The 26,826-nt window shown below is 37.5% G+C and overlaps 1 protein-coding gene across 5 annotated transcripts in view; it reads left to right on the plus strand.

The window, feature by feature from the left end:
• The window catches only part of FOCAD (focadhesin), a 90,361-nt gene extending 67,132 nt beyond the window's left edge, over positions 1 to 23,229 (plus strand). For all 5 annotated transcript variants that reach the window (XM_030257522.4, XM_072922703.1, XM_002191801.7 and 2 more), the window contains 19 exons: positions 320 to 436; positions 791 to 1,029; positions 2,460 to 2,549; positions 5,299 to 5,446; positions 7,332 to 7,451; positions 8,325 to 8,447; positions 9,387 to 9,464; positions 9,845 to 9,916; positions 10,084 to 10,186; positions 11,309 to 11,389; positions 12,406 to 12,534; positions 13,533 to 13,648; positions 14,880 to 15,140; positions 15,857 to 15,946; positions 17,426 to 17,603; positions 18,977 to 19,074; positions 19,946 to 20,197; positions 21,335 to 21,410; positions 22,817 to 23,229. In XM_030257522.4, coding sequence (XP_030113382.3) covers positions 320 to 436; positions 791 to 1,029; positions 2,460 to 2,549; positions 5,299 to 5,446; positions 7,332 to 7,451; positions 8,325 to 8,447; positions 9,387 to 9,464; positions 9,845 to 9,916; positions 10,084 to 10,186; positions 11,309 to 11,389; positions 12,406 to 12,534; positions 13,533 to 13,648; positions 14,880 to 15,140; positions 15,857 to 15,946; positions 17,426 to 17,603; positions 18,977 to 19,074; positions 19,946 to 20,197; positions 21,335 to 21,410; positions 22,817 to 22,890 — 2,445 coding nt within the window. In that variant the 3' untranslated portion in view covers positions 22,891 to 23,229. The remainder of the gene's footprint in view (positions 1 to 319; positions 437 to 790; positions 1,030 to 2,459; positions 2,550 to 5,298; positions 5,447 to 7,331; positions 7,452 to 8,324; positions 8,448 to 9,386; positions 9,465 to 9,844; positions 9,917 to 10,083; positions 10,187 to 11,308; positions 11,390 to 12,405; positions 12,535 to 13,532; positions 13,649 to 14,879; positions 15,141 to 15,856; positions 15,947 to 17,425; positions 17,604 to 18,976; positions 19,075 to 19,945; positions 20,198 to 21,334; positions 21,411 to 22,816) is intronic.
• Positions 23,230 to 26,826: the final 3,597 nt, after the last annotated feature.

Consider the following 26,826-nt stretch of genomic DNA (forward strand, 5'->3'; position numbering starts at 1 on the left):
GCCTTGTCACAAGAAGCATAATGTCTAACTTGCTTATTTGAATATTTTGACAGATGAGATAGAGGTCACTCTATGGACACTGAAAGCCAGCCAAACTCTTTTTTCTTAGTTTTTGGCTCCACTGAATAGTACTTGATCAAAAGTAGTGTCTGGAGAGCCAGCACTGACAAGTAAATGATGCTACTTACACTACATTGGAATTACAAAATAATCTCATTCATGATGGGTCACAGCTGGAACATCAGCAGCTGAGCTTCTGTTTAGATAGAGCTTGATTTAAGAAAAAATAATGATGACTATTTGGGTTTGGTTTTTATAGACGGAACGTGATTTTATTCCTATGAAACACTGGATTTCCATGGTCACGGAGACCCTCTTGAGTATTGTGAATAGCCGCTACCAGCCTAAAGGTCAGGTCTTCCCATGGTTCTATCAGGTATGTGCTGTGGTACTAAAGGCAAGGCAATATATCTGTGTTTCATACCTAGAGTTCTAATAATGAAGTTTCCTGGTTCTGTTTGAGCTGTGGTAGTTGGAATAGGGGAAAATCAAGACTTTTCTTGTTCTTGTTAATTTTCTTTCATTGCACTTTCTGTTTATATCTGTGTTTGCTTGAAGTTTTTGTCTTTATTATCAAAATGGTAAAAGCCATGTGCAAGGAATGTCAGATTGCAATGCGTCTGTGCTGTTGTTTGCTCTGTAGGTGTTTATTCTAAATTCCTCAAATGCTGAATGTTATTGCCTGGAAATGAGTGAGAGAAAAAAAATGCTCTCTTTTGTCTTTTTCTAGAAATCTTACTCAGGTGAAAATACTGCTAGTATTATAGCTCGATCCTGTGCAGCCACAGCTTTGTCTCTCCTGGTTCCAATTTTCATTGTGTCATGCAAGGAGAAGATTGAGGAGGTCTTGAGTATGCTGACTGACAGGTTACCTGGGAAACCAAATGCTGACGAGTCTCAAGCTGTTCAAATCCACATGGGTCTTGGTTTGGGGATGTTCATCTCACGTTTGTATGAAGAAAAAGTCAGGTGAGAACTACCGTATTCAATGTATGCATGTGGCCTTAAGCTCTGAGTTATTAAAGTATTTACAAGTCATGGGCAAATGATTCTTGAAGGGCTTTTTAATGTTTCTTAAAAGATGCCTCTTACTATCAGTCTTCCCCCTGCACTTTAGCCCCCTTCAGAGCTGTCCTAGATATTTTGTCATTCTTTCAGGATGAGTGACTAATTTTTGTAATATTCTAAGGTACAAAGTGCAAAGCAGTCAGCTAGAAGAGCACATATGCTTTTAAATGGGACTAGTTGCACTGGAGATGTAACTGTAAAATAATTCACAGCTCTCACTGGTTCCTTTGTAAGTGGTGCTCTGGACATGGGACAGTGTTCATTTACATCATGTGAGTTACAAATGTGAGGATGGAAGTAGTGTAGTGAACTGTCTTTAAAGCATGCTGTTACAGCTGTGTTGGCAGTGCAGAGGTGTTCTGAAGTTGTTAGAAAATCCCTCCTTTGCAGAAAAGTTGGCCTCAGCTGCAAATTTCTGGTGATTACAGAGAAATTAAAAAATAGGTTTGGCTTCATATTCCTCCAGAGTTTTTTGACTGCTAGGGATTTTTTCTTCTTGTATACCAATTAAAAAATGTTTAATTAGTACACAAGCACAGGTACCAAACATATTTGATTGGCAGTTGTTAATTTACTCAGTGAAACTAATGTTTCCAAGGCACCTGCTTTTGTTAAAACTGAAGCATTGCTGAGTTCTCATCTTCATGCTTTGGTGTCTTGATGCCTTGCGGCCACTGCCTCAGCCACATAATTTGGGAATGGACTACCTCTGTATGTTTAGTCTGTGGGACATACAAGCATTAAAGCATACAAGCATACAAGCATTAAAAGACTCATAAAGAGAATTAAGTTAAATCAGCCCTGTATTTTGGAGTATGTGAATCAATATTTTGGGGGGTTTAATTTCTGTGGTGAGGTATGTTAAGTGAATACATTTTTCTAACCTTTTCTTGCAGACTAGTTTTACTCTTTCACTGCTCTGCATGGTTTGAAAGCTTAATCTTACACATTCTTCAAAGCATTATCTTGCAACAAATCAAAACTCATATGAATGTAGCTATGGCTTGTATCAGATCATAAATCTAGTTTCCATTGAAGATGTCCTGTTCATTAGGATAACTGAGTATATGTTTAATAAGAGGAGTCCATATGATATCTTTGGAGTGACCTGTAAACGTGTATTTTTTTATCAGTAAATTAGGCAATGAGGTGGAGAGAGATTGAGAGAGCTAATAGTGTAAAAATGTCATGAATTTTCAGCTTATAAATAGTTACACATCTAGCTGAGATGATCTTTTATCAGGTTCCTCCTCCCACTGGGCATTGGGGTTTTTTTTTTGGTTGGTTGTTTTCTTTTTGTTGTTTGTTTCTATTTTGGTTTGGTTTTGTAGTGATATACCTGGTCAACAGATGAACTTGGTTCTCATGAAGTCCCTGGATGTGTTGGAGGACTGCTGCTTTGACACTAGTCTGGAGTACAAGTGAGTTTATTTATTACTGGTGATAGTTTATTTTGAACTATACCTTTTTAATTCACACTTTCTTCCTTAATTCTACACAGAAAAATATAAGAGTAGGACAAGGAGACAATGCATTCTGAGTACTTCCATATAATCACCAGCTCAGGTAGGCTGGAAAAGCCTTTTGGAGGTCCACATGCTCCCTCAAAGAGAGTCAGTCACAGATTTTGTCTACATGGCTTAAGTTTTTACAGTTAGAATTTGAATCTCCTTAGACAATAAACAACAGGTCAGCTGCCATGAGACAACTAGCATAGCATGGCAGGATGTTTCTTCCACGGTAGTCATTTCTCTTTAAAATCAGGGAAGGAATCGCCGTATCTTGAGCAGCTCAGTGTGAGTGCATAAGGTTTTCTTTCATTTTGAGCATTACTCTGTCCAGCTCTTTGCTGTTCAAAAGAAACAGCAATAATTCCCATTTGCCTTTGCCCTCCTTTCTCCAGTGCACTTTCTGGAAATCTATGAGGCGTCATAGCTGTGCACCACTGGGCTGTGAACCTGTATAGCTTAGTGAGAATTTTTGTTGCCTTTTGAATGGCACAGGGTGAGACACAGAGTATTCAGAGGCTCTATCAGCTGCAGCCCTTTGTCATGCCTATTGGTGCTGGGTTGTGCAGCCTGTTAGTTGGAGATCAAAGCCTCAGAGAAGAGCCAAGACAGACTTCTCTGTCGGCAAGAGGTTGCTAGAAGAATATGAAACAATGGCAAGCAAGAGAGGGAAGATTGAAGAGGGGGTAGTTTATTATGCTATCTATGGTTTTTAAGGGTTAAGAGGAAGTTGGTGTCTAGTACGAGTTCTCTCTGTGAGAAATAACATAAAGCTGTAAATGCTGCAGAGTTGTCCAAATTTTTCATTTCTACTTGTAAACTGCTGTTCCAAGGGAAAATCCTTTCCAGTCATTTCATCCAGTGTGATACAGGCATGGTCAGCTGCAAGGCGTGAGCATTTTCACCAGTGTTTCACCCCTGCTAAATTTGTGAATGGCAAATGGGAATCACAAAAAACAGATTGATGGTGTTTTGAGCATAGGTCTGATGAGCAGTGCAGGTGTGGGAATCAGCGCTGTTCAGGCTCAGGATGCATCCTGTGGAAGGCAGGACTCCTTGCAACCTGATGCTCTGGCAGTAAAACACTTAAAGTGGGCTGGGAAATCTGAGATATCATGTAGATGAAATGTATCTAAATACTCATTTTATGTAGCTCACAAATAAGGTAGCCAAGTGAGAGCAATTGTTAGTTACAAAAAGTGGAACAGAGAAGGTGAAGTTTTATTCTTGCTTTAGTGTCCAGTTATGTTTTAAGTCTTTATTAATATAAAATACTGTAGCTCTAATGAGAAACTCTTATTTTCTTTCTATGTAGTTTTGTCAACAAGCAATAGCAAAAACTTGAATTTAGAACTCTTGTATATAAGCCATGTCCTTGTTTTGTTCGCTAGTCATTAATTCAGATATACCAGTTAATTAAAAAGGTTTGTTTGATCTGTGCTGGAAAGAAATACCATCCCAAGACACCCCTCTATGTCTTCTAGCCATGCACAGTCATCCTTAATCCCCAGTTATTCTAAAACATTATCTTAAAAATACGGCTGAAGTTATTCTCAGATGTTTCTTTTTTGCCAAGCTAAGTAAAAGCAGCAGCTCTTGCCATTTTTAATTTGGATAGGAGAATGCTTAATATCCTAGCCATGTTTATTTGACTGCTTGCTACTTGCTACAAGCAGTGTCAGGAAGATGTGCAAGGGGGGAAAAAATAATCTACAAATAAGAGCAATTGAGGATGTGTGCCAGTGAGAGATCACCTTCAGAGTAAGGTGTCTGCTATGCTTTAGTAGCTCATGATGGAAGCCAGAAATGTTTGAAAGTTTTCTAACAAAACTGATTACTTGGAACTTGTTATGGGAGCACATGTGCAGAACTTAGTAAAAGATCTTTGGTCCAGAATGGAATTTCTGGTAAAATCTGAAAAAGAGGAGGAGACTGTGGAGATGTTTGTGCCAGCTGCCCTATTAAATTATGTCCTTTGAAACTATGTTCTCGTTGCAATTTTAAGTATCCTCAGCATCAAACAGTTAGTTGTGCTGGATATGTCTGCCCTCATGAAGCTGCTCCACTGTAGCATATTCAAATTTTAGTACATACCCATTAGAATGGGCACCTAACCATTCCTGGTAAGAAATGCAGGTGAATACCTTAATTTCTTACCTGGCTAAGAAAGCCATCTTAGGAGCTCTCTGGCTTAATCACTAATTTCATTACTTTTGCAAATGAAATATCTCTTGAAGGAGTCTGACAGCAGCAGATGCTAATACCCTCAGTGAACCTGCAATTAACATGTTTAATTGGGATTTCCTAGTTTATACTATCAGGACGCGTAGAAATTTGGATCCATACTTCCTTCACACTAGTTTATGGCACTTGTTTGGGCTACTGGTTCTTCAGAAACAGAACGAATAATGAAGCTGTATGTGTAGGACTTACATTTAAATACACATTTTCTTCTTATGCTCTTCTTTTGTCTGGTGTTTCCTGAAAAGGATGTGTGAAATAAAAACCATTTGCAAAATTGACTATGATAATACGTTGTCTACAGGGCTAGTTATCAGTCAAGGCCAAGTGGTCATCTTACCCACAAATTTTATAGGGGTTTAAAGAGAGTTCAGAGCGGCCAAAGCATACTTTAATCTTTCTCTTTTGTTTTGTCTTAAAGTACTGGATGTATTTTAGGTGTAGGACTTGTTCTTTCATTTATGAGTCACAGTAGCCAAACAGAATCACGTGTGCATGTTTCTGCTTCATTGCGAAAACTCTGCAAATACCTGGACAGCAGTGAGGACCAAAGCAGAGGAGTCCAGGAGGTATGACCTATTTTATCACAAATTTTAAGTCTTCCTTTAATTTTGTTGCCTCCCTTTAATAACTATAGTCTTTTTGCTGGAACTTTTTTTTATTTGTGGTACTGGAAGGCTTGTTTTCTATTTTTTCTTTCACAATATATGGGTTTATGTCTGCTGGAAAAAAAAAGTGATAATAACAGCAATCACAAGAATATCTTGTACAGACATTAAGGAACTGCCCGAAAAGTTAACAGACATGATTCTTTAAAGGTGTTCTTTAATTCCTTAACCCCAGATTAAATTGTTGAAAGTTGGATCATGAGTAACTATGAATACAGGTCTCTTATATACTGTTGTTTACTGCTCATCTGATCTACTAAACGCAGACAACAAGTTACTCTCAGCGAGAACTTAAATGCTAATTCTTCATCCTTCAATATGCCTTCTGTATACTTCTTTGAAATCTCGTGTTGCTAGCTAATTGTGTTGTGTTGCTAAATGTGAATTTTGTACTTGTGCATGCTGCTATGGCCCCATTTACTATTTTCTTTATATTTTGAAAACTTAAACTGAGCCCTGCACTTCAGGGAGTTTTTTTCCAGGATACGTCCTATAAGTTTTGACATGGTCCATGTATTTAGCCTATAACTTTGCTGAGGTAAAACTTGAGAATGAAAACTGATGAAATTCAAAGAGAAATCAGAACAAGCATATGTTTTGCATGAGAAAAGCAACCCTGTCTGTACATGATAAATGTAAGCCTGGAGCAGCTGAGCAATCCTCTGTTTTTCCTACAGGAGTCAATTGAGATTGATAGTGTTATTCTTTTCCCCCTGTTGGAAGTGTTCTTTATTAAACATCTTCTTCGATGGAGTTTTATTTTTTTGGCAGTATATATGTGTTGGGGATTAGCCTTCTGCAGTTTATTGCTCATGCATTAAAATTACTTACACCTATGAAATAATTTATCTGTCCCCAGAGATCTTCAAGTGTATTATTGAAATTAAACTGATTTCAATACAGCAACTTCTGAGATGAAAGGCAGCAGCTGTTTAACATCATGAGATAGTTTGGGATGAGAAGGAATTTTCAGTTTTTCACTACCCTTTGCAATTAAAACCTCTCTAATGATTTGTAGAGATGAGTAAAATTTGGGCAGCACTCTAGGATGAATGCTACTATATGAGATGCACAAGAGGCTTTTCAGAGCTGTAAATGACTTGGATATAACCTGGTACTTGAGAAGTAATTTTGGCCTGCTGCAGCAAAAGGTACAATCTGCACATTACTTGCTACAGGTCAATTGATGTCAATCTTTCACAGTAGGTAGGTGCTCTCTGCTTCCCTCAGTCATGTGTTTGTTCTGTTGCTTAACTTTGGTACAGAGGAGGTTAGGGTTTGACATTTGGCACACTTGCTTTGTTGGTAGTTCCGACTTCACTTAATTCTCCATGGCTAAGGCAGAAAAACAGAAAAGCAATGCTGCTGGTGAATCCTTCTGCAAGGATAGGAGGCTGATGTTGTGGGTGTGTGAGAGGGACAGTTCTACTTGCTCATTTTCTGGCCTAGTTGACCTGCTTGTAGTCCTGATTGGAGCACAGCATGATGAGTATGGTTACATAAATAATGATCAGATACTTGTGTTTAGAGAATAGCTACATTTGTGTCATTTGTGTGGAAGGTCAGGAGTTTAACCTCTGTAAAATCAGAAGTACTTCCAAGCTTTAGTTGTGTTTGTTTAACATTACTAGCATCAATGAAGAATCTTTCAGGGAGGAAATAAATATCTGAAAGTATAAACTGAAAATGTTACGTCTTTTTTTATTATGCTGGCACATTATTCAACGTGACCATTGCTACAGTGACCTTGATTAGACACTAGTTAATGGACTAAATTTTTTTTCAGGTAGTTGCCTATTCTGTGGCCTGTTCCTCTGTCTCTGCTTTCAGTGTGGGAATCATAGAAGCAGCTGAGGCTGAGAAGGCTATGAGCAAGCTACGGACCTTAGCAGAAAATAATCAACAGGTAATAGTTCTGTGTCTGGGCTTTGCTTCAGTTCTCTTTCTCTCTTTGTCTATTTAATATTGGATACTGCTTTACCCAAACTACAATTCAAGACAATTATATTGATCTACTTTCATCATTAACTAGTACTGATGAATATATTTACATACCCCACAATTACTAAGACTACCATTTGATTCATTAATGAGTATAGCAATTACTAGACAGTGAAATAAAAGCAACTTGCATGTGTTTGATTGCATTTAGAAGAGAAATTGTTATATTTTATGTCTTTAGTCCCTATATCCTACCATTTTTTTGTCTCTTTTATAGCATGTTTCTATAAATTCTTTTTCTTGGTGGGAAAATACAACTGTGCTGTTCTGAATTTTTGCTTTCCCTGAACCACTGACAGTGCATAACTGTAAACATAGCCACAGCTTCCTACAGGTGTGTGTTTCATCCCTAATGTCCTAGGGTATCCCACAAATTGCCAAAAATAATCTCAATATTTTAGTGCAAGTTCTTTTCTGCTTAATGTTTGCCAGGAAATGAAGGAGCCGGGGGAGGCAACCATTTTGAATCAAAGCCTCTTACATTAATCAACTGTTCAGAATGTTTATCTGAAAAATAGGAAATCAGACCTGACTACCTGTGCTAGAGCTTTTTATCTTCATATCAGAAGATCTTCTCTAAAACAAAGGTTCTGTGTGTCAAAGATTTAATCTCAGAAAATCTTATGTCATTTGAAATAAGACATCTGGTACTCTAGACAAAGACATTATCTCTAATTATTTGGAAATAAATATGTAAGTAATGTTTCAATAATAAATATAGAAAAGAATAGAGACTCCTTTGTAAAATCTGTTTTAATAAGTTCTTTTTACCTTACAGACCTACAGTTTCGCTTTAGCTTTAGGTGCAATAGTACATGGATTGTCAGCTTGTGGTCATGGGAAAGCTGAAGATCTGAGTAACAGACTAATGCCAGCCTGGATAAAAATTGTGCTTGCAGAGGTAAAGGAGTTTGTATGCATATCCTGGGTTTTGTACTTGTTTTGTTGGTTTCATTTTTGTTTTGTTTTGGTTTTTTTTTGTTTTTTTGTTGTTGTTGGGGTTTTCTTGTTCATTTGTTTGTTTTTTGGTTTTTTGGGGTTTTTTTTTGTTTTTTGGGGGTTTTTTTTGCATGGGAAGGGGTAAAACTACCCGTGGAGGTGGGAGGTGGGAAAGGGATGGTGTGCAGTTTAAAATTAACAGTAGGAACATAATTTTCCTTGCTTCTGCAGGAGTGATGTTAGGAAAAGTTAGGACTATCTGAATATGCTGTTTGATTAATATTTGGAATCAAGAGTATAACTTTGGGGTGTTTGCTAAAAATAAAAATCCCTGTTTCTCTTCTACTTGGATAATTTATGAGAAATGCTTATCTCAATGAGGTCTTAATTTGTACATGTTCACTAATTTGGAACAGTGCCCAAGTCTAGGTTATTAAGGAAAAATGTCTTGTGAAATCAGGTGCTGCTTATCAAAATGAGAAAAAAGAAGGGTGATTGTAGTGCCTTAGTCATTAAAATAATTTCAATTTATCTGGAAAAGTTAGGTGTTTCAAATCAAACTCTAAATTTACATATTAAGGTTGCAGTTAAAGGTAATTATCAATAAAGAAATTGGTTTTGAGTTGAATTGCACTGGTATATTTTGTGGAATACAGATTGTGCTAGGAAAAAAGGTGATTTGTATTGACATGATGATTCCAGATTTGGAGGAGTGAGGAGGAAGCTCCATATAAAGCTTTCATTCATCAAGAGAGGGATGCTGGACTCTGATCTGAAAAGGCTGTTGGGATTAAAGGTGTAGTAGTGATAGTAGTCATGGTTTTTAAGTTGGAAGAAATAAGCATTTGGTCCTAGTGTTGTGTCATCACATTGGCTCACTGGTCCTGAATTATGCTTCCAGGGTTCTCCAACAATGGACCGTCTGGCTGCTGTCAGTGGGCTGGTTGCACTGGTGGGCTCTGAAGGAGGCATGATACAGGTCAGAATATGCAAGCAAATGGTACTGTAATCTCGTGGAGAAATTTGCCTAGAAGGCAAGATGGGATGCATCCTTCACATTTGTACAGCAATGGCTGTAGACCAGGACATCACATTTTTACAATAATTCATGTTGTGTATGAACCAAGCACATTGACTTGCAATGCATAAAATGGGACTTGTTCCATTTTGCCATCATATGGCCCATGTGCAATGCCACTGGGGAAAATTTTCAGCCATGTAAGCTTTCTCCTTTTCTCTCTCCCACTCCCAGAGAAAGACATGGGTGCAAATGTAATCTGTTTTCAGAATTTTTTCTCTGTTTGTTGCTTCTTTGTTTATTTCTTGCAAAAATAACCTTTTTTTATTTTTCTCTTGCAGCTGAAATCTGAGGGCATTCAGTCCTCACAGTTTCACAGTAAGCTGAATGAAGTGATCAGAACCCTTACACAGGTAAGAAGGTAGCCTGTGTTTCTTCTTTTGAATAATGTACTAGTGTACCTTCACACCTTGCAAAAGCAAGCCAAGTCTGTTAAAAAGAAACTATGTAATGTTTGTAACCAGCTTGAATGAGGCAGTGTAGGGAAATTTGTCTAATGAGTGGTTTATTGTCTCAACAGATAATTAGTTTGTCAGAGCAGATTGGTCTTCAGACAAATGCAGCAAGACTTCTGGGACGTCTTCACATGTCCTGTTTGTCTTCTACGCAGAACAGGGCATCTGGTAAGATGCTTTATTACTGCTTCTTAAAGAGCATGTAGAAATAGCACATCACTAAAAAGACAGTGAGGGACACATGAGATAATATAAGTTAGACAAGGCAACCCTGGAAGTGACATGACAACCTTTGAATCAGAGATCTCATGGTCCTGTGTGTCTAAACGTTGGAATATGAATCAGTAGGAATCAGTAATAGGATCCCCCACCACTGCTTTTACTTGCAGTATGAAAGTAAGGTTCTAAATTGTTCTGGTCAAACTTGTATATTGCTTCTTTATTTTTTTATAGGATAAACTGTAAACAGGTTTTGTAGTTCTTATAGCACATGTATTTGACATCTACTCCATGCCTTTTAGAACTGATTAATCTACTTTTTGTTTTAGCACTTCCCACTCTATAAAAAAATCAATACTTAAAAACTAGTCTATAACAAGACCAAGCAGATGTTTTAGAAGTATTTTTCTAGAACAGCTCTTCTCTGGTTAGCTGAAATAAAAAAATTAGTGTTCTGTGCCCTTTCAGAGTGGCTGATACATTGCTAACTTTAGGTGTTAATTCAATATCCATTGGTAAAGTAAAGGCTGGATAATTAATCATTAATGAAATACCAGTAACAAGCAAAAGCTAATGAAGTTGAAGCTGTTTGCTTTGGTGTGAACTAAACTGGGAACCAAAAAAACAAAATGTAGATGAACATCACAGAGAAAAGTCTCTCAAAGTTTTTGATTTTATGTATGCCTGCATGAATACATGCATGCCTAAGGTTAGATAGATATGGAATGTCTGCTGCATTAAATTTCCTAAAATTTTGAAGCGCTCCCTTTCAAAGCCCAGCTTGCAGTGCCCAATATATTTTTAAGGAAGTTCTTATCCCTGGCTTTTCAGTTGATCTGAGAATTTGTTTTTTCACATCTGGCACCTCTCACCACCAGAAATGTTTAGCTTGCTTTAAAGGTGAAAAGGCCAATACGTCTATCAATCTTGTGGTCTAAATATTCTGAGTCACCTACAGAATCAGTTAGCTGAAACACAGCTCAGTCTGGGCTTTAAATTTACCTGGCAGCAGAAGGTTGTAATTTTTGCTGATGATGTTTTAGAATATAAGCAGTCTTTTTATCTTCACAGTTCCTCCAGATTTTAGCTACTTACCTGTAAACAGCTTTATCAGGGCAGCCATTGACTTTGCTATTGAAAGTGGAAAGAAAGGTAAGGATCAAACTACAGTATTCCTCTGGGAAATTTGTTATGGCTATAAAAGATGATCTTAAACACTTGCTTTTATTTGCTAAGAGAACGTTTCTAAGTACAAATTTGAACTTTGCTAATGTGAGGTATTTAAAATAGAAATTTAATTACAGTCAAAAAGATACGGTAATATTGTGTAGTTAGGACTTTTGTTTTCTCCACCTGATTTTTTACTTTTAAAACCCTTTTCCCTTCTGGTGAGATGATGTTTCTTCCCTATGAGAATGAAAGTCAGATCATTTTTAAGTGTTAGCCTGTATGCCCAGTTAATACTCCATCATCAGACCAACTTTATGCTGCCCCTTATTTCAGTAATGCTGGATTAAGAGTCTCTATAACAAGAGTGGTAATAAAAAGATTACTGATGGGATAGATCCAAAGAAGCCTGAAGAAAGTATGGTCTTACATAAGGAAACCTGGTAAAAGAGAGATGTCTCAGAGTAGTCTTAAGGAAGGTAAGAGAGAGAGGATTGCTTCTATGTGGAGTTTAGTGAGCTCACTGCTGTCCTATGAAGCAAGCTTTGCTTTAAATGGAGATTAAAATGCCTACGTTTTGATTCCAGGAGGACTGAGTTAACTTATGTTGACATAACATGGTATGTAGCAAAGGTTAGCACTTAACCTGACTGTGCTTTTGGCCTGCATTTACAAGATGAGAAAGGAAAGCAGTGTCAGAAAACTTTTCTGTTCTCCCAATAAAAAATGAAAAAATACTATCTTACTAGATGAGGAATATCTATAATTAACTTGTAAATTGACTCAAAAACAGGGGACCAGAAAGTTTCTATTTATTAGTAACAAAAAAAACAGTTTGACAGGATATTAAAAACATAACTGTTCATTATAAATGAAATGGCTAATTCTCAGACACAAAAGGAAGTGATTTTGTAACACTTTTCAGTTCTTTACTACAGCTGAGCTATTCAGCAAAATATGTGTATACCAAATTTAGACCCTGACCATATCTTCTGTTCTAGGCCCTGAATCTGTCCCAGCTGAGTTGGTGAAGGTAGCACTGGCACCCATTGCATTAGTTGGAGAAAGCCATCAGTATCCACCTGTAAACTGGGCATCCATTCTTTCTCCTTTGATGAGGCTGAACTTTGGTAAGAGTTGCAGTTTTCTATTAAGACTTTTGTTTTTGTCACAAGAGTTATTTACTAATGCAGCTTTCACAAACTTTGGAATCCTCTTCAGGGCTTGAAGTTAGTGCAGTGGTTAGTTTTATTATGCTTTTGAGACTGACTTTTTAGTGTTTGCAAGTATATATTTGTCATCACCATGTGGACACTGTTTTAACTGAAGAAAAACTAAAGAAGATCAGAGCTGAGAAGTTCCCTAAAACATTGGTGAAAGTGGCCTGAATATTTAATATGTACTGTTTATGTAAGAGCCCATCATAAAACTCAACTAATTGTATTCTGTTACTAGTAATTGCTAAACACTTGTTCCAATGCCCATGTCAGAGCCTTCATGCCACTTTTCCAAAAAATTGAACTGTTTGATACTTCATTTAGCTATAACTAGTTTGAAATGCACTTTCTATTAAATTAAACTGGGTAATAACTTTCAAAATAATGAAAAAAGATTCCTATACTGAGGTCTGCCATTCTTATGAAAAGCTGAAACTTGTGAAATGTCTGGAGGGTTTTTTTATCCTGCTTTTCACTTAGGAGTCTTACTTTTGTAAATCAGGGAATTTGCAGAGGAAACAGTACATCTGTTTTGTGGCTGGTTTTGGATTTCAGACAGCATCATAGTCCAGGAATATTGACTTATTTTTCCTTCTGTGGATTAAAGCTTGACTTTATTTGGCAAGGAGCGGTTTCTTCCTTTATTTTTTATTTTTTTGTAGCATTCCCACATTTTTGTTCCTGCATAAATTGAAATAACTTGAACAAATGCTGATACTTCTTGCTGAAAGTGCATGAATGTAAAGAGGAGTCTTCTAACATCTATGTGTTAAAAGCTTTAAGAAGGATTTTTAGAAAATAAGTTGTAATGTAATGCTCTAGTAGAACCACAACCCTCCTTTATTTTATGAGTTGAGAACAAATTTAAAGGGCAAGTATTTTCTTCATAACTTTGTTTTCTTCTGTTTTAGGTGATGATGTAAAACATCTCTGCCTTGAACTGGCTGTGACACAGGCCCAGTCATCTCAAAATGCAGCAATGCTTTTAGGGATGTGGGTGGCACCTCCCCTTATCTACAGTCTCAGTGTATGTATATCAGAAAACTTGTGGGATTTCAACCCCTTTTTCATATAAAATTACTCAGTGACATTGTTTAGGCTGTCTCACTAGAAAAGGATTACTTTTTTTTTTTTCAGAATTTCAGAATTCCTCAGAAATACAATTTAGTGAGTATTTATAGTGTGAGAGAGGTTATTCTGGGGCCTTGAAATTCAAGGCAGACTTAAGACCTGCTACAGTCATTTTACTTTACTGCTTAAAACCTATAGTGCTGATAACCTGGAGACATAAAGCATGGCATGTAGGGAGAAAAAGGATCTTTTATTATACTAGCTAAAAGTCTTAAAAAAACAGTCCACCCTAATCTGTCGAAAAGCTTACCTACTTTTTCTAGCAAGGTCTCTTGATCTAGCTAACTAAAAAAAGCTATGTCTTGAAAACCTTGCCTTAATTTTGTAGATACCCAACAGACTAACCTACAGTATAATCAAATTTGGTCTTATCCTTCATTGCTGTTCTGTTGTTCTGGAATTAAAAGGTGGATTCCATGATATAGTATGTAAAACTCCCTGAATCCCACAGAATACTTGACTGCACATTTCTGTCACTTTATCCAAGTTCAGGAGCAGATAAATGAAAATTCTCAGAAAATTAATTGTTTGTTTCTGTGATCTCTTCAAGGAGTGTTTTTTGTTTTAATTCATTAATCTTAGATATGCAAACATTTACTGGCAGTTTTAAGGTACATAAGTGGTAAGGTACCCAAAAAAGGCTTTCATTTCTGACTACCACTTTTCCAGCTGCAGTGAGAATTTGAGGTTGCAAAATAAGGTGAGCCACAGAGAATTTAAGCTCTGCATTTCGTACAAGTTATTCATTCTTCTTCACTAACTAGCAACATTCATGGTTCTATGGCTATCATACTTCTGTCATTGACTGTCTAGACAGTCTGTATGCTTTAGGTAGGAATGCAGTGGACGCCATGTAAAAAAATTGCTCTGTCCATATGAAGAAGTGATCTCTATTGAAAATAAGTTCTTCAGTTTTTAATGAAAACAGAATATTGACATGTTTGAACTCTTTTTAATTCAAAAAATTCATCAAAAAAGGGAAGAAAAAAAGAATGGAGAAATATTTATGACTTTAAGTGCTTTTATAAGTTGTGTTTGCACCACTCTTTTTATAATTTTATTCAACAATAGTTCAAGGTCAGTGAAGAGCTAGAATTTGAAACTGAGCAAAAATTTTTCCTTTTCAGATGAAAAGTCTGAAATACCTTTTCATGTCCCTGTCACTGTGGATGCAACATGTTGCAGAAGATAAACTGCAATCTTTTACTGAAGTGCTTCTGATACAACAATTTGAAGTGAAGAACCGGACAAAAAACCCAGAAATTGTCCAGTGTGTTCTACAGGGGCTCATCCAGGCAATGAAACTTCCCAACCCAGCCCAGTTTTGCTGGAGCTTTTTGTGTCAAGCTGTGGAGAAAATATATGAGCTTCTTCCAAATGAGATTCAGGTAAGGAGTATGTATGAGGTGTATGAATACTGTAGCTAGGTATTTTTTTAATGATGGTTATGTCCCATCATTAAAAAAATAATGATGGTAAGTCCCATCCCAGTAATAATAATTTTTTAATAGTTTTTTTTATGATGGTAAGTCCCATCTTTTTGCGCTGATGCATCAGATTCAAAACATGAATTAGATGTACAAATTTTAATTATATTAATTAAAATAGCAGCATAATTTCAATTTAAGTTACTTTTGGTTATTTTAGAATACGGTGTTGTGAAACCAATTTAATGTGCATGCCTCCCTCATAAACAATTTGGTAATGGAAAATTACAATATTAGTACTGAAATGAGTTTTAATGAAAGAGAAGAAATGAACAGTGAGTGAGAAGGCTTTCTTTTTCCCACAGAGGATTCAGCTTCTCACAGTGATTTAAAGACACTATTTAACTACAGAAAATACTTTCAAAGAATGGCATTTTGCCATTAAAAATAAAATAAACTCTTTGAAAGTATTCAAATACCATAGTTCTTGTACATTGAATTGTTGATATACATTGAATTCCCCAGCAAATACAGAATTTCTAAAACAGATTAAGTGACGTTACAAGGTAGATTAATTATTCATCATTATCATTTACAAGCTCCTAAACTCATGAATTTTGATGATGGAGAAGGCCAGAAATAGACATTTAGACATGCATTTACTTTTCTGTTTGCAGAGAGGTGAACTGGAGATGTATATTGATGTAGCAAGATGTATTTCAGAAATGACTGATTCAGAGATCAATCGCATTCTCCAGGTCTCCAAGGTAATTATGTTTTAATTATGCTCTTTTATCACCAGATCATGTGAAACAAGCAACCTTCTCATTTTTATTGTCACCAGACTATTTTAGCTCACTGGGAGCATTGTTTTACCTAACATGTAGGTAAGAGTATTCTGGATCTAATCTGCAGGTAGTGAGAGAAGCAGAAGTGACAAGAATCCATATCCCAAACTTTCTCAAAGCAACTGAAATACTCATGATTTCACCTGGGAGGTTTGAATGGGAGAGTCTTAACTAACATGGTGAGGTGAAGGTTGGCCTCTTCTCTCAGGCAACCAGTCCTAGACAGGACAAGAAGACACAGTCCTAAGCTGCACCAGGAGATATTTAGGCTGAACATTACAAACAATTTCTTCACAGAAAGGGTGATTAGACCTTAGCATGGGAATGTCACACCAGGGTGATGGTGGAGACAATGTCCCTAGAGATGTTTAAGGAAAAACTGGATGTGGCACTCGGTGCTGAGGTCTAGTTGACATGATATTTTTGAATCATATGTTGGACATGATAATCTCATAGGCCTTTTCCAACCTAACTGATTCTGTGATTCTGGGAATTACTTCTGTTAGCAGAACAGCAGTGGTGTGAACCAGAGTGGTGTTGTATCTTCTAAATCTCAGACCAATTATGCAAACAGCAGACCACAGTCCTCTTTGGTTAATATACCCACCTGCTTGAAATTGGACTGTAAATGCATCTTGGTGACTAGCTGTCCTTGAACTGGTGGATCTGTGCTTCTGTTAAAAATGTGAAATAATTGACTGAAAAACCTTTCATTCTTGACTTTGTGTTCTATATTTACATTCACACTCAGATTTTTCCTGGTGGACAAGATGACTGAGGATGATAATGGAATAAAAAAAGCTTTTGTCTTGTCGCTCACCAGTGGAATCAATTAGTGGAGGAATTCTTAGCAGCTAAAATGCTAAGGAAATGACCTGTGTGGAGGAACTTGATGTTTTCAAATCAAGTTTAAAAAAAAAAAAGTCGGTGACATAAAGCCCCCCTCCACCCCTTCTGTTTGCTTTGAAATTCACTAGAGTGTCAAGCATTCAAATAGGTTGTGGAAGCTGAACTGTCATTTCCTTGTATTTTTCGCTTCATATTTCACACTGGAAAACATCATTTAAGAAAACTTCTTTTTGTCACTACAGTGTATCTGTCTTGTAAGAAGACTTAAGTGTCCAGAACTGTTAAGCTGGTTCATTCAATTTCAAAGGGGAATGTAAAATTTAAAGCAGTATGAAAACAGGCTTGACTGAGTTACACTTTGCTGGCCTATTTCAAACAGTGTAAAGTTCAAGTAGCATGTACAGTTTTCTGTGTAATATGTCTTGAGGAAAATGAAACCTACTAGTCATTCAAAGGGTTTCTTACTTTTTTTTATGGAGAGGAATGCAGAATTTACTGTTTCCACAAGAAATATACCTTTCAATTTAACTTTTTTTATTGCATTTGCAGAACAATATAGAGAAGGCCACATTTATGAAAGTGTATCTAGTTTCGCAAGGCAGATTGTCTCTGACAAACTTGAGTGCTGTAATTCATACTGTGGCAGAATATCACCAGAAGGAAAATATTTTATGGATGTTCCTGCATAGTTTCTATCATGCTCGCATTGTGAGACATGAAAATACAGGTAAGATTAGGCTTAAAGAAAAATGAACAATGCAATCAATAGATATTTATGAATCTAAAATGATTCCTTTAAAATTATTTTAAGGTGGTTTAACCAAATTTTTCTGTATTAGAAACTGCTGTCTTCTGAATTCTTTTATTATTCAAGTACTTGTATCAAACTCTGCTTTTACATTTTTCTCCAGTTACTTCTTTTTCTGGGGCCCAGCTACAAGTCATTTGTCTCATCAATGTGGTTTACAGACCAGAGTTTTAACTAGATCTGTGTCTCCCACTCTTTTTAGGGTAGTGTTACAGATGTACATAGTACATTGGAGACCTCTTAATACTGCAACTCTGCTAACCTTCTGACCTACAATCTGACTTAACTGTATGTGACACAGAAGGTGGAGAAATGTTCCTAGGAGACTGGTTGAACTCAGGAGATAACTTTCTTTCCTGAACTCCTTGCACGGTTTAACACAGGAAATAAATTTCCCTTTTTCCCTCTTCATACCTATACCAGATAGTCATCTGGTGGGTTAATGATTTGGGCTGGCTCAGCTCTAGTTCTGACAAAGCATAGGAGCCGATGCAAGAGAAGTAGGAGAATCACACAGGAAGATAAAGAAGGAAAAAGAACAGAAAGATAAAAGAATGAGGTCTCATTTTCATGGCAGAAAGGTTTTTGTCTCTCTGTGTTCACTAAACAACTACTGCTAGATGCCTTAGCTGCCATCTGTGTTTCAAGAACTTCTAAGAGTAGTGAGCTTTAATTGAGTGAAGTGAGGATTCTTTGGGTAGGAGACAGCATGAAAGGGGGCATTTGTAAAGATTACATGGAAATAGTTATGTATGATGTAATGTGGTCTTGGTGGTGAGCATGGTTATTACCTTCTAGGAGATAGAACAGATTTTGGATAGCAGAATCTGAATCAATGAAATGTTTTCCATCCTTGAGATGAACTGAGACCTGATTTTATTTGCATGCTTTGACCATATTTTACTGACCCTCTCAACACTGTAGGACCATTTACACAGTAATTTGTACGTTGAGGGAGGTTTTTAAGATTCTGTAGCAGTCGTATGTGCAGACTTGGTTAGTGAGTCCTGCAGGCTGCCATTATGTGAAATAATTCTCACTCAGTTTTTTGTTTGATTTTTGTGTGTGTGTTCAGTGTGTTGCCTGCATTATTTGCAATGTTTCTGTACTGTTTAGGGCCTGTATGTTTTCTGTCAGTGGTAGAATTAATCAAATGTGATTGTAGTGTTGGTGATCTTTGTTCTTCTGCAGTTGGTACTTTCCTGCTATAGTGATTTTCTGTGCTTGCTTTTTAATGAAAAGCAGTGCATTCTAGTGTTTGACATGAGTCAGTGTTCTTATTCTTTTTCTAGGAGTTCTGAAAAGAATGGACTGGCTGTTAGACCTGATGGGCTACATTAGAAATGTAGCATACAAGTCAACACCCTTACAAAATGTTGATCTGAAAGAGGTAATGGCTGTGAAAATTATTTGGAGCAAGGACAGAAGGAAGTTTTGATATATTTCACATTTTTCCTCAGTAAGAAGAATTATTCCCCATGCTTTTGTGTTTTAGAAGATTGTGATCTTACCACCACAGAGATCTTCACAATTTTTGTGAATGGATGTGTATTTAAAATTATTCTTTAAAATAACCATTACATTTAAGTTATAATAGAACCTTAAGGCAACTGAAGGAAATAATTCCTTTAAATTTACTGTATTTAGAACAATTGAAGGAAAATTTTGAATTCGCTAGTAGAACTGCCTAGGCAGGTCAGAACTGTGTAGTTTCTGGTTCTGAGAGGGCTTGAACAGTTTTAGAGAAATAATGTTGAAGACCAATTTTTGGTCTTCTGTTTGAGGACATAAAATAAGCTGCTGCTTAGATCAGAAGGACATTAATTACATTGCTGCAACATTTCCCAACAATTTATAGCACCACAAGGGTGACCATCTCTGATTTCCTTCGACGGTCAGGTTGCTGTGAAAAAGTTCTTTCCCAATTTTAAATGAATTTTGGATCAGCTTTAATCAAAAAGATGATTTTAGAAGAGTGTGATTTTATTTTTCTTTTTGTAGACATTGTATTTTTTTTTCTGTAGACAGAAAGTATAGAAGGATATTAACTTTTTAGTTCTTACATTGTGAATTTTACCTGAATTTTTAGATTATTGTTTTTAAGAGCAAGTCATCATCTAGATTTTGGTCTTGGGTTTTTGGTTGGTGTCTTTTTTGGATGAGTTTTTTTGTTGGGTTTTATTGGTGAGGTTTAAATTTTTTTTTTCCTATTTCTGTATTATTCATTTAATGAAGTGCATTTTTGCCTTTTTCCTGTTTAGTGCATAGATTTCCTCATATGGCTGTTTGCAGCTTCTGTTTTGGCCTGGGCTGACCATGGTGCACCATTACTCCTTGGCCTCAGTGCTGACTGGTCATTGTGGAAACACCACATGGTATCGCCAGAATTATATGAGGAACGCATTGGCAAGCACCCTACTGACAAGTTTGCTGTACAAGAGACTCTCACTCTCCTTCCAAGTAGTCTTTCCCTTTTGCTGGGTAAAGAACCATGGAAAGAACAAACACAGAAGGTAAAAGGCATGTAGTGGTAAGCACTTAACATGAGAAAGCACTCCATTTTTGGTAGTCACCTTAAATCTTAGATTGAGCAGTTATTTCTTCTGTATTTTACTGCATCTCAGTTGTGATCTCACTTTATTTTTAATCAGATATGAGAGTAGTTTCTTAAGTAAAATTTGAGAGTTGCAAAAGAAATATAAAACGCCAAAGCTGGGAGTCAAACTCGTAAGAAAATACAGCCAGAAGAGAATTGGGACGTGTTGGTAGCAAGTCAATGTTTTAAACACTGAAAGAAGGATCCTCTGCAGCTGGACACACCACACTGTAAATTCAGAGCAGTCAAAGATCTTCTTCACAGTTTGCAGTGTGTGTCATTTATTTTGAAGTATGAGTTGCAAATAAAAGTGGAAAATTGTGCCTAATTTGGCAATCCTACTGTGCAATGCATGTAGTTGCTATATGTGGAAGTACTGTTATTAATCTATAGATTAATATTGTTTTTTGCAAACTGGAATCTGTTGAGAACTGGTTTCTCTGAGCATGCTTCTGTTCTCAGAGTTACCTCTGAAGTCAGAATTCAGAATGTCAGAGGAATGCAGGGGTGAGCTGTTAGTATGAAAGTGCCTAATTAGGTTTTAAGGAAGAATGTGAGGCCTTGCCCTGAAAATCATCCTTATGAGTTTAAATACCATATTGTCATCCAGGCACCCTGCACTGCCAGAAAAAAATAACAAAAAATGAGAGAGGTCAAAAGAGGAACAAAGGCAATAAGAGTTCTGAAGGATTTCCAGTAAAACATTTGGACAAGAGACTGATAAGAAAGAGTTATATTAATAGGTTAAAGGTATGAACAGGCAAGATGGAGGAAGCTGTTTAGTGTGCCTTCTTCTTACAAAGAATTATTGCTGACATAATGAGAAGGAACAAAGGGAGTTTCAGGTCCAGCTATGGGAAGAATTGCATTGACAGGGAGAAAACACTCTAGGGTATTTTGTTTACTTTGGGCAGAAGCTTCATTGGCCACTGCCTCTGGTTAGATAACTGAATTTAGCAGAAATAAAATATTGTCTGTCAAACTGAAAATAATTCATTGTGTTCTGATACAGAGGCTCTTTTAATTCAGATTTTTTTCATATTTCTATCTTCAGTTTATTGACTGGCTGATCAATATGATGGAATGTCCTAAGGAAGCATTATCAGAATCTTCCAAGGACCTGCTGAAAGGTAATATATTTTTAATTGGGTCCTCTTTTTCCATAAAGGTCAGTAGAGCTCAAAATACAGTTGTTATAAGGAGTGAGACCTTGTCTTTGAGGTAATTGTCACAGGTAAGTTGATATTTTTGTCTGTAACACTTCACATTTGCTGTTTCATCTTCTGATGCTTATGATGTAGCACTTAGGGTCCAAAAGACCTAGAGGTACATCTAGTGCACAAAATTATTGTGATAGATCATTATTGTGATAGATTAATTGATAGATCTGTCTGTTGTTTTTGAAGTTTTGAAGTTATCCTTAAAATAAGATGCAACATACTATTGTGAAATCCTCTGGTACTAGAATACAAATCACATAACTTAGTTGCAAGTAAAGACTGCTCTGTGTGGAAGGGGTAAGAGGTGTGAACTAAGACAGCCTAGTAAAGGGGTCTGAGAAAAATGAAAGAGAAATGAGGATTGCTGAAAAGATACATGAAAAGAAAGATGGTAAATAGACAGTATGTTGAGTTATGGTAGCAGTTGTAGCCCTAGCATACATCCTATTGCTTACTTACATATGTAGGATCTGTGCAAGTCGTTTTAAGAGGACACCACAAATATTCTCAAGTGAAGTGCAGTTGTGCTTCTTTTCATGAATACAATGCATTTCCTTTGGACCATCTGATTTGTTGGACCTCAACAAGGCTTCTTGAAATCCAGTTATTAAGTTATTTGCATTAATAAGATAATTGCCCTTATTTTGATGTCTGCAGTTTTAGTCACTCTCTGATAAACTCCCTTATAATGTCTGCTGATCTCCATCAGGAGTCATGCTAAGGGCTGTTGGAGAGCCTCCTCTGTATATCAGAGAGTTCTGATATTTACCATATTTTCTCAGTGTGCCCTGATAGAGACAAATCACTGTTCCCCTTGAGCTTCCCATTGTTTTTTTCCTTTTACATACTAAAACATGAAACTTCCATCTGAATAACTAGACTGTGACTAGGTTAGTTACTGGATTTTGTCTAAACACGATTCTTTCAAATTGAATTAAGAAATCAGTGAGTTGCATTTCCAGGCAGTGAATTGAGCAGAAGACTTAAGACTTTGTGGTTCTGTTGTTCCCAGTCCTTGTATGTCCTGGCTTGAATTGCTCATTGAGTTTGAACTTTCTGCAATGTTGGTTGATCTGTGTGCCTAACTGGTAGACTAATTAGAAGATGATGTGATATGATTTCAGTAGATGAGATGTGCCTCAAAGCAAAGGAAGGGCCTTGTGCATCACCACAAGTGAAAGAATTATGAAAGAGTCAGTAAAAGGAGAACTAAACCTACACCTGTGTTAGTAAAATCACTAGGAAGAATACTCATATCTTTTCCTTTGGACTGCACAACTTAATTTGTAATTTGTAATTTTTTCCTGTCTTCACAGTTACACTTTTGGCCTTGAGGTCTCTTGCAGAGTTCAAGAAGAAAGCAGTATGGACTAAAGCTTATGGGTGGTAGTGAAGAAAACTGTCCATACTTGAAAACATAATATTATTACTCAGGCATCAAGAAGCTATATTTCAAAGACATTTCTATTACAAGATTTTTAATTGGGTTTGGCTTTTTTTTTTACCGTTTTGCTTCATACAAAAATTCCTATGAAAAGCAATATTTTGTCTTTAAGTAATGTGTTATTGTTTTACAAATGTGCTGAATCTAAATGAGAAATACACATTCAGTTTCAATTGAGTTGTTTCAGTGGCATCTGGGAACCTCAAAAGCTGGAGTGGAATATTCTTCTAATTCATGGAAGCTTTGAAGGAATGGCTGGAAATAAAATAAACTAGTAAAATTTGATGGATATAGTGTATTTACTAAAGTATATTTTAGTGTAACAGACTTGGAATGAGCATTATATTTGAACTGATAATCCTTTCTTTAGTAATAACACAATGTTCTTGTCCAGTAATGGCAACACATTATGACTATGTAGTGTGAGCAGGGTTTCTGAAGAGGGAGGGTGTGCGTGTCAGGTTTCCCATGCTTTATAAAGATTGCTGAAATGACTCAGTGATCCTGATGGCTGTTGTATCTGCACCTCCAGAACAGTTGCCATTTTCTTTCCACTTCGAACTGTTCTTGTCTCCCTGACACTTCTCTACAGATAACAAGAGTTTTCCTCTGCCTCTAGGGAAAAGCAACAATATAGCAACACTTTTCCACATTTATCATCTTAAATAAATTAGATCCCACTATTTTCCTTATTTATTACTTTTTTCTTTCTGAAGGAATAGAGACTTTTTCACTTTGCAATCTTGCCAAGATAGGTATTAAAAGAGATTTTATATTTTTTAGCAATCCTCTTTGCTGAAGTAGGCAAAAATTAACTGAATATAATCGGGCACTGTTCCCTAGTACCTTTCAAAACAGTGCTGGTAAGAGCATTGTTGATTTTTGGTCAGGTTGAAGGAAATTATATTTCCATACATCTAGAAGATGCACCCCACAGGAAGAATTACTTTATTTTCAGGACTGATAACATTTCCTCTGTTAAAGAAATTCTCTTCTGATTTCTTGGTCACGTGGTCTGTTTGCCATGGAGGAGACAGAGGACAGTCCACAGTGCAGTTACAACTTTCTTGTGAGGGGAAGAGGAGGGGCAGGCACTGATCTCTTCTCTGTGGTGACCGTGACAGCACCTGAGGGAATGGCCTGAAGCTGTGTCGGGGAGGTTTATGTTGTTGGCCGTTAGAAAAAGGTTCTTCCCCAGAGGGCGGTTGGGCACTGGAACAGCTCCCCAGGGCAGAGGTCACAGCACCAGCCTGACAGAGCTCAAGAAGCACACAGTGCAACTCTTGGAGTTGTTCTGTGCAGGTCCAGAAGATGGACTTTGATGATCCTTATAGCCCTCTTCCAACTCAGAATAATCTATGATTCCATGACTCTTTCTAGGATTTTCTCATCCAACAGGGTACTGTGTGGAGGCTGAGCATTTCTTCACTGATTGGGTACGTGGAGGATTAATGCAGTATTTGTTTGCCTTTCCAAAATAGTGGATAATTAGTGGTAGGTTTCTGCTGCATATGCAACTCTATACTGAGAAAACTGTTCAAAGGTGAATGTGCAGAAGGACTCACGGAAAGTCCTTGTGAGCAAGTGTGCATCTCAGTTCATGACACTTCCATTTGTGTGCACTTCTAAGTAATCTCTAACAAAACCAAATATGTCACATTTTAATGGTTCCATCTCTAATGTGCTGTTTCAAAGTTACACCTTTAATCATCTCAGTTTGCATGCTGATTAGCATTTTAATTCAGATGAAATTTTGTCTTTTTTAAAGGAAATCGCTGTGTGATGCCTACTTGCTGTGTTTCAGTTTGCATAGAGGAGCAATATGAAAACATCTGAATTAACTAAATTCCTACTGATGTGTAGTAGAACATGGAAGCCAAGGGATGGCATAGCATGGCCTGAGGGTGGCAATGCTTACAGAGCTGCAGAGAGCACTGAGAGTTTAAGAGAGTATTTGAAATGTTTGAACACCAATGCACACAATACTGTTCACTCAGTCACAATGCTAGAAGTGATTATTTAATCTATGGGCAATGAGGAGACATCTCTAGACCAGTAGCCCTTGTTCTTATGGAAAATGTCAGTTTCCTGGACATCAACTGGAAATGCCAGACAACTGTACAAGGAAGTCTCAGAAACTCCAGAAGTGTGTTGAAGACAATTTCTTGCCACAAGTAATTTGAGACAAAATGAAAGATGTCCCTTCAACTCTCTCCCTGCCCCTCCCCATCCCCAACTTGCTGTTTGTGAATAGGGAAGGAGAAGATGGCATTTTTAGATGGCTGTTTTGGCCACAGTAATCATGAGTTTAAATAATGAGTTTAAAATTTTTGGTGTAAATGAGAAACAAGTCATCAGAGTTGCTATCCTAGATTTCAGGATAGCAAACCTTAAACTGCTCAGGAAGCTAGCTAGCATGGATCAGTCATTAATAACACTGCTACACACTGGTCTAGCCTGTCCTGTCAGAGAACATACAGCAGCAGTGACTTTCCATTTCTGGACACTGAAACTGTAAATGAACAGTTATATCAGTTTCATCTTTGTAAGTCTGTGGGGCCTGATGGGATTCATCCCAGACCACTGCAGGAGCTACCAATAAGGAGTGTGGGGAGATCCCTGCTGACCAGAAGCTGGCCAACATTAATCGAGTTTACCAGAAGGGCGTGATGAAAGTCACAGACAACTGCAGGCTTGTTAACTTCATTACCAGGGAAAATTTACCGAGACCATACTGGATACTGTTGAAAGGCATTTAAAGAACAATACAACCATCAAGCACAGTCAACATGAGGGAAAGGGAAAGCCCTGAGAAGCTCATCTGATACCCTCCTATGATACAGCCACCCACCTAGTGGGGCTTTGGATACTGTCCCTTACAATATCTGTCTGAACAAACTGTTCAACAGTGAGATGACTGGGTGCATGGTGCACTGGTTAAAGAACTGGCAGAAGGACAGAGCTCAAAGAATTGTAGTGCATGGAGCTGACAAAGAGTCATCAACTGAGGCCCTGGGGTCCTGTGACCACTGGACACGTCACAGGGTGAGGTCCTCAGCAGCCGGATAGCGTTAAAGATGCTCCCTCTCAGCGGCAGGATGACACTCAGGCAGCTTAGTTTCCAAGAGGGTTTATTGTAGGAAAAGATAGGTCAGAGAGCGAGGAGGGACAACCACTCTGGAAGGGAGCTCGCACTGAGAGCGCCGAGCAGAGAGTGGGGTGATGAATATAACTGTAGCAGGGAAGGAGGGTCAGGGTAGACAACAACCAATGAGGGAAGGGTTCAGGGGCAGAGTGGAGGGTGAGTGATGGGGTTACAACCAATAGGGACAAGGGCAAGGAGTGGTTACAGGGAAGGAACCAATGGGGGTTCAAAGAACAAAAAACTTTCTAGAACTGGGGAATGGTCTACATAATGATTGACAGGGATGAGGGGAAGGCACAACCAAAGATTGACAACAGGGGAGGCAGGGAAGCTAGACGTTGGCAACCTCCCACGGCATCTCAGGGGGACTATCTCCCAATTCCCCTCCCACAATCCACAGTGTTCTTCAGGTTTCAAGTCTAGAGCCAGTTCAATTCAATGTATTTATCCATGGTTAGGAGGCAGGAGTTGAATGCACAATTACGTTTGCAATAATACTAAACTTGAAAGTTGCTCTTGACTCTTGAGGGACAAGAGACCTTGCAGAAAGATGTGGATAGTTGAGGATTTGGCTATAATTATTGGCATGAAATTTGACAAGTTAAAATGGTGGACTCTGCATGTAGTACAGAGGTGTGTCATGGTTTGACACTGGCACAATGCCAGCACCCCCATGAAAATGCAACCTATCAATTGAATGCTGTGAAATGTGATCGAGACCAGAGCAAAGCAGGCCT

Source organism: Taeniopygia guttata, chromosome Z, assembly GCF_048771995.1.
Source record: "Taeniopygia guttata chromosome Z, bTaeGut7.mat, whole genome shotgun sequence".
Classification (NCBI taxonomy): domain Eukaryota; kingdom Metazoa; phylum Chordata; class Aves; order Passeriformes; family Estrildidae; genus Taeniopygia; species Taeniopygia guttata.